This window comes from Aptenodytes forsteri, unplaced genomic scaffold, assembly GCF_000699145.1.
Source record: "Aptenodytes forsteri isolate BGI_AS27 unplaced genomic scaffold, ASM69914v1 Scaffold15, whole genome shotgun sequence".
Taxonomy (NCBI): domain Eukaryota; kingdom Metazoa; phylum Chordata; class Aves; order Sphenisciformes; family Spheniscidae; genus Aptenodytes; species Aptenodytes forsteri.
Genome location: NW_008795129.1, coordinates 8,585,547 through 8,593,948, shown reverse-complemented (window position 1 = coordinate 8,593,948; position 8,402 = coordinate 8,585,547). Strand labels below are relative to the sequence as shown.

Here is an 8,402-nt window from a genome sequence, read left to right as displayed (position 1 = left end):
CCCAAGTGCAGGACCCGGCACTTGGCCTTGTTGAACCTCATACAGTTGGCCTCGGCCCATCGATCCAGCCTGTCCAGGTCCCTCTGCAGAGCCTTCCTACCCTCGAGCAGATCAACACTCCTGCCCAACTTGGTGTCGTCTGCAAACTTACTGAGGGTGCACTTGATCCTCTGCACTAAGGGTACTGAGGGGGACTTAATGGAGAAATTTGTAGGGAAGGATTTAGTATTAAGCAAGCCGTTGATCTGTTTTGCTCTGTCGTATCCAGGATTGCCCTGCTCTTGAGCAGAAATGCATTTTGACTGTTGGTGCTTCTGGATAGGATTGTCAAAACTGCATTTCTGGACTTACTTAAATGAGGTTCAAAATGAAAATCAGATACCCGAGTCCTTCGTTAGATCAGGTCTGGGGCCACTGTGCTTTATACAGAGAAGATAAATGCAAAGCTCCTAACAAGTTGCAGATGAGAAGAATTCTCTGTGACTCTGCCAGACTGCTCTCCCTCTTTGTTGTATGCAACTTGGAAGTATTTTCTCAAATGAGGAAGGGAATAAAATTAATTCTGATATACTTAAGTTCTTCATGTGTTGCCCCTGGGGGAGAGCCTTGCTTGCTAGGATTGCAGTTGCTGCTCCTGCCAGTGGAAAACCTTCTGTCTGCTGGGAGTAGAGCAGAAGTTTGGGCAGAGCAGGGAAGTTACAGCTTTGAGTTTCTCTGTGCTAAGAAGCTGGAGGAGCAGCTGTCAAATAGACAACCGGGTGCCTTTTATGGTTAGCGACAGCCTTCACGCACAGAAACACGTGGGATCACGAGGAGAAGAGAAGATTACGGCAGAGTTTTTGGGAAGGTAACTAGGCAGCATCCTACGTAGAGGGAAGTGAGGCATCATTTTATTAAGGAAAGATAGTGTGTGAGTGGCTAGGAGGATGGTTGGGGAAGGATTCCCAGTCAGATGTTGTGGGAAACCTGTCTCAAATAGTCTGCAGAAAAGCAATCTAATTTAAATGTGACGGTAGAATTGTACGACAGGCCCTCTGTTATTAACACAAGTAGCATAACTGCATTTAGCCATCTTTAAAATTGTACCCTTAGTGCTGTAACACACACAAGGCTTCTGCGCCCTCAAACCTTAGTATTTTTTTTCCACAGTATTTGATCAGTGCATTCATGCCCCAATCTTACACTAAAGCTTCTCCTTTCCCAGAAACTCCAGGAATCTGGACGTGCGGAGCCACAAGAAGATTTGCAAGCTGCATTTGAAGAGAAGCTGACCACGTACGACAGAAGTCCTTCCCTGAAACATTCCAACCTTCTTGATGAAAGCTTTCTCGAGTGTCCCAGATGTAAAGTGCAGTATCCAACAAGCCAGCATAGAGAATTACTAGCACATATTGACTTTTGTACAGCTTGAGCTCTAAATGGACTTACTGTGTTTGCTTTATACACACTGCCAATATGCTCTTCTACAAAGGCAAAAGATCTTTTTAAAACTTTTTTCTTAAGCTTGTATAAAGGACTACTAGTTTTATAATTTAGTTCCACAAAAACATAGTAATTTATTTGGCCTCAAATATTTTACCTGACATTTTGCAAAAAACCAGCTACTGCATTTTTGGTTGCAAATGGAAATATTCTTAGAATTAGGAATATCTTAAAATAGTAAACTACTGACTTATTTTTTTGCACTATTACAAATGAGAACAGTAAAAGCACGCCTATTGTGTCAGACTTTATTTTAATGTTTGGCATATCCAGTTGTCGGTTGGTGAATCCTGATGATTGTGCTTGTATCTTAACTGACAGTAATAGCTGCAAAAGATTTTTGGCCCTAGTAGGTGCACTACATATATTTATGTATACATGGTGTGTGTGTGTGTATATATAGTGTGTATATATACACATGTATTATATATGTATCACATACATGTGTAATGTATCACCATCTTGATATATTAAAACTCAGGAGGGTCATGTTAAGACGTCTTTGCTGCTTAAGATGCATGTTGAAAACATCTATCATAAGTAGCTCGTTTTCCTGAACCACAGTCAGGGGTGACTTAGAGCTCATACAGAAATGCTGACCAAGGTTTAATCTCTTCTCAAAACAATGTTATTGAGAAAACAAACTTCCTAGCAAATACAAACTTCCTTGGTACTGAAAAAAGTTTACATTTCAGACAATGTCAGAGACCATTTTTGAAGTTTGGATATAGAATTATGCTGAAGTAAACTGGTTTGCACTTCTGTATTTTAGAGGTTAAAGTTGGGCAATGTCAGTTATCCAATCTGTTACATTTGACAAATGTCCCAGTTTAAAAGTGCGGTTTTTAATAAATTGCTCTAGTGGATTTGAAGTGTCATTTTATTTTGGTATTAATACAGAAAACAAGTTAGCAATAATTTCTTGCAACAAATTAGAAACTGTCAAAAAATTCCCTTATAGATTTGCAATCACAGCATTATTTTCCACTAGCACCTACTGTAAACCTGGATCTGTTGCTAGCATTTTGCTCCTTGCACTTGTAGTTAAGTCCAACAAGCAGTTCCTTCCACAAAAATTATTAAAGCAAAGAAATTTTACAAAGATACACTAGTTAAGATAAATTTGCTGCTTTTACAAGTTTATGGTTTGCTGAGGACAGTGGTCTATCTTTCTCTGGTATACTGATTCTGATTGCTAGCTAGTATCAGCTTTTTCCATGGCGCTTTGCTGCAAAACTGCATGCACTTACCCCATAATGTTCACCCTAATCTCTGGTGGTTAAACATTATTCTTAAATATGAGTGTGTTTTCCAAGTTGTTTTCAATAACTATTATAATACTAAGTGATGTTATTGATCAAATCCAGTGTTTGCGAGACAGAAGATGTTAAAAGCTATTATCTTTATACCTGAAATATCTTTGCCAAATCTATTGTATTAGCCACTATCTATTCACTTTTCAATTTCACTGACCATGTCTTAGGCTAATCTTTGTGTTTGACAATTTGCTCAATTGTAGCAACAGGTTTTCTGACCAAAGATATGATGAACTAATGAGTAAAACAGAAATTATGCTTCAGAATCTCAAGGTTTTGCTATGAGGGAAATTGTCTTATTTCATGTCTGTCTTTCTAAACATTTTTTAAATTCAGGATAACAACTATGCTTTTCATTGCAGCCTAATTTTAATCTCTAATTAAACTATTTCTAGAAGTTTAAGTTAGTTGTCTTTTAACACCACATTAATCAGCTAGTATTCTATTCCCACTTGCATACTCAGCACAGTTTCTGCAAAAGGAAATTCTGATCTTTTATGTATTATAGATGAAATAAATTTGCCTGCTACAGGTCACCAGTCTTCTCTTCAGCAGTTCTGAGCCTTTCTTAAATTAGCATAAAATGCTTTCTCATTAGAAGCTGGTACTGTAGAGGGAGACTCATAAAGTTGATAATGTGATAACCTTTAAAAAGTTTTGTTCATTCCAGTACCTCTTCTGAACTTTAACAATGTATTTAGTCCTGCTTCCTAAATATTAGACCTAAGCACAAAAAAAACCTTACAAATAAATTTATACACATCAGTGTGGTATATGTTGAAAAATACCAAAATGACATTCTAGTGCATCAAAAGACCTATTTTGAAGGCAGAACCACAAATATTATTCTCATCACTTACATGTGACTAATACCAACCATAAAACTCCAACTCCATAAAGCATGCAGATGGTATCACTGCTTTTTTTCACTCATCAGAAGCTAAGAAAGAGTCTAAGACTGAAAATTATTTTTTTTATCCTAGAAGTAAATGAACAAGAAAAAGGCCTGCTGCTCCTCTCGCGATACATGTAGGGAAGAGAGGTTTGTGCCTAATGAGCTCATCTTAATGCTAAGATTTAACTGTAAGTTTTGTTCTTTGTAAAGCAAGAAGTCATTAAAAAAAAAAAAAAAAAAATAGCTGTTCTTTCAAGCACTTTTTATTTACAATTTCAGTGGTCTTTTTCTGAGTTATGTCCATTTCATGTAATTCAATTTCTACCTAGCAGAAGTTCTGTGAAGTCTGCATCATTTGAAGATGTTGGTCTAGGGAAGCTTCTGGATTAATACAAGAGTTCCCCAATACTAGCATATTTATAAATCCTGGCTTTCACATACAGTGTTCTTTGTAAACAGCAAGTGCATTAAGTGGTTTTGATGTGTCCTGGTTTCGGCAGGGATAGAGTTAATTTCCTTCCTAGGAGCTGGTACAGTGCTGTGTTTTGGATTTAGGGTGAGAATAATGTCCATAACACACTGATGTTTTAGTTGTTGCTGAGCAGTGCTTACGCTGGTCAAGGACTTTTCAGCTTCCCATGCTCTACCGACTGAGAAGGCTGGAGGTGCACAAGAAGCTGGGAGGGGGCACAGCCAGGACAGCTGACCCCAACTGGCCAAAGGGATATTTCATACCATGGGACGTCATACTCAGTATATAAAGCTGGAGGAAGAAGAAGGAAGGAGGGGACGTTCAGAGTGATGGCGTTTGTCTTCCCAAGTAACCGTTACGCGTGATGGAGCCCTGCTTTCCTGGAGATGGCTGAACACCTGCCTGCCGATGGGAAGCAGTGAATGAATTCCTTGTTTTGCTTTGCTTGCGTGCACGGCTTTTGCTTTACCTGTTAAACTGTCTTTATCTCAACCCACGAGTTTTTCTCACTTTTACCCTTCCGATTCTCTCCCCCATCCCACTGGGGGGGAGTGAGCGAGTGGCTGCGTGGTGCTTAGTTGCCGACTGAGATTAAACCACGACATGATGCAATGTGGTGTGACAGCTAAACTGTGCGTAACAACTGACTTTTTTTACACAAGGAGAGCTTCTTATGAAATAGTAACAATTGAAAGATGGCTCTGTTATTTTTCTTACATCAAATGGATCAACTTCTAATCATTTACTTGCTTGTGCAGCTTTCTCTCTTACTCGTGTTTTTGATAACTACCTTTCACACAGTTATTTGCCATGTGCCAGTAACTGTACTACAGACGTTTAGGCAAACTGAACAATAAACTGCTTATGTTTAACTATGCAGATAAAAAGTGGCAGGGAGGCGTAGTGCCGGTTATGCTGTAAAAGAATCACGCTGAACAGCACAAATATTTAGAGACAACGGGATGTCACTGTTCACCTGGCAAAGAACACTAACGTAAATGGTACAGCGTCTTCAGGAAAACTAGGGGGAATATTGCTCTCGTTTTACCTCCGTAACAAAGCAGAGATAGGTGGGAGTTTACAAGCGATGAAAATGTAGCAGTAGAGGAGCTCTAGGCATTTCCATTTTAATCTGGCAATCAACCTATTAGTTTCCATATCTTGTAATTGGATTGAACTGTTAAGATTACAGTAACAGTTGTGGCTATAGTTTTACCTTAAAAATGATAAGCAATTATCTCTATCGTACACGAATGATACAGTATACATAGTAATACAAGCTACATTACATACAGTGGGATTATGCAACTCAGAATACTACTTGCAGCATTTCTAAATCTTTTCCTTTCTCTAATTTGGAAAACGTGACACAATTAGGTAGCCAAGTGGTACTCCCTGCAGTAAGGGATGGTCCTGCTGAAAGTCTCCGGGTGTTAAAAAAATGGCCATATTGTCAGTACGGGGGTCTGTCCGGGTTATTTTCAAGGCAGCCATCTGGAGCAAGGCAGTTGCTTATCTCCCACGGAAGGGCAGTGCAGGACCTCTCTGAAGCCACCTGCACAGCGAGCGATTGTGTTGGAGAATTCTGCAGTGTAGGTGGGATTTTAAAAGGTGGGGAAGGAAATAAAAGTGTCGTGCCTAACAAGGAAGAAGAGAAGCCAAAGAATTTTAGACCAACCTAACTTCAATTCCTGGAAAAAACCCACTGGCATAGAACCAGCAGTGGGAATCATGTCACATGTCCCCAGTTTTCTTAACTGAGCAAGTGCTGTGCATAGGGAAAAAGCAAAAGATGTGCTAACGTGGACCTTTTGTTTCAAATGCCAGTTTCATAACAATGTAGGGAAATACAATTATTTCCTCTAGTCTATACAATGGGTGGCACAACTGGCTGAAAAGCGGCATTACATAAGTAAGTATCAATAATTTATAGCCCTAAGAACGTAAGTGCAGCGAAAAATGGATCTTTGTTCTGACCCACATGGCCAGAACATACAGTGTTTCTGACAAGCAGCCTAAAGTGGATGCCTAGGGTATAGCCTAAGGATAGGGGGTGCATATGTGGGACCTTCTAATAATCTCAAGCTTTAAGAGCCAGATGTGGTTCCCATGTGTTAGTACCTCTCAATGGATTTCTCTCCTAGCCTCCCCTTAAGCCTATTTTAAAACACGAAATGATTAACTAAGAATAAAGTATTAGACAATTCCACGGTAGTCTGATTCCAAAACTATTTATATTTTCATAGGTGATGCAGATGCTACTAGAGTACACATAAAATCTGAGACACTCCAAGGTAGGAACTGAGAGCTCTTTAGAAGACAGCAGGAATTTTCAATTTATCAACACCAACGATTTGAAATAAATAGGATTAAGTATTACATGTAGGAACAATCAACTACCAAACCCCAAAATAAATAGTATGACAGTGTATCAGGTCCTCCAGTAAGTTTCTTGGCATTACAGTAAACAGAAACTTGATCATGACTCAATATCCCACCTGCATGATTTTGCAACAGTTTTACAACATGATGAATAAACAGACTCTTACATGTTTTACACATAAGCTTTCATTTCTAGTCAATACAGACGAGACTTTTAGCTGGAATACTGTATCCAGTTTTGAGTATTGTACCTCAAGAACAATTTAGACTAATGTGAATGTAGTAGAAGTCTCTCAGATTTCTGGTCAAATTCATGAAAGAATCAGGGTTATGCAGTCTAGAAAAGACCATGAAGAAAAATGACAAAATTTCATACAGAGGAAAGAAATAAAGTCTTCCTATGCTCAGTGAGAGAAGAGTAACAAGCTTAAAATTGCAACAGGAGAAATTTTGAGATAAGGAAAATCTTTCCGGTGGTTGGAATAGACTAGCAGTGAAACGTGTCGCTTACGGAGGCTGCAAAATCTCCACCATTGTAGATTTACAGCGACACATATAACTGTCTAAACCATTCCTGACAGGTGAGTCTGCCTTGAGTCAGGGACATCAGCCAGGTGATTTCTCACAGTCCCTTGAAGCCCTATGTTTAATGACACGTATAGACCTGCAAACAGCACACTGTAAGATTTAAATAAAAAAAAAGCAGGTAACACAATGGTTGTTCTGCACTGACTCTTCATGTTATTTCACTCCATGCAAAATTGGTAGCTACCGCACCAGAAGTCAATATAACAGTTTAACCTCACCTTGTTTCTCAACTGGAAAATTATTGGCATTCCTATGTCTGTATAAACTTTTAGTCTGAGCAGACAAAGTAATTTAGAATCAATATTTGCACTCATGCATCTCAACCCCGCTGGAAAACAAGATAAACAACACAAGTGCAACCTGATGTCACTTAATTCCCTCATGTTGGGAAGTGCCTCGTTCCCACATTGTTTTAACGAACAGCGCTGTGGTGTCCAGTTCTTTGGCATTTGGGGAGTTTGGGCTCCCCTCCATTGGGTGCCCAGGAACAGGATTCAGGAAGCCAGCATATTGAGTGGGAGCTACCCAAGCCAGCCAGTGACAAACATGACTCCTCAAGAAAGGCTAGGTGCGCAGAAAGCAGGTGCTGTTGAGGATTCAGAGATGTAAATTCTCTTCTAGCATTGGCTGCCTATGACAAATGAGTCTCTTCTTGCAAAAAAAGCTGATTTCAAACAGGACACATATCCATGAAGTGAGACCTCCCCTTACACCCAGTCCCCCTTCAGACCTGGAACAGAGCTCCCCACCAGTAGTCACGGACATATACTCATTTTGCTGTCTCTCTGACCAACCAAAAGTTTAAGTATTTCATACTGAATTAATGGTTTAAAAAAGAGACAGCAAGATAAGGTACCTCAGAATATCCTGTAAGAAACAAGCCTGGGACCTTATCATAGTGATATCCGGCAGGCTTCTTGACAGAAGTGCAACCAGGTTTAACTTCCCTGGTAACTCAAAACTGGTGAACGAGCACACTGCATCAGCAAAAGCGCAAGTTTTATCAATGTAACAAGTGTCATCTAGTCAGTATAATCTCATTCAACTAGACAGAAAACTGTACAGCCTAATTTAGACATCCAGGCTTTCTGGACACGGTTTATGAGAAGCTCTAAGTCACATCTCTTTAATCATCTCATATTAAATTATAATGCAACCAGACACCAAACAGCCACTGATAATGAAAAACATGAACAGTGTGGGAAATAACATGATTTAGCATTACACTTGGGAAGTCAGAAGGGCTTACAGCAGAATTTAAAGCGTT

At 39.4% G+C, this 8,402-nt stretch overlaps 1 protein-coding gene across 1 annotated transcript in view; it reads left to right on the top strand.

Moving 5' to 3' along the window:
- CEP55 (centrosomal protein 55) overlaps positions 1–1,411 on the top strand; it is a 15,727-nt gene extending 14,316 nt beyond the window's left edge. Inside the window, exon 8 of the mRNA XM_009277768.1 lies at positions 1,205–1,411. Within this exon, the coding sequence (XP_009276043.1) occupies positions 1,205–1,411 (207 nt within the window). The remainder of the gene's footprint in view (positions 1–1,204) is intronic.
- The last annotated feature ends 6,991 nt before the right edge of the window (positions 1,412–8,402 follow it).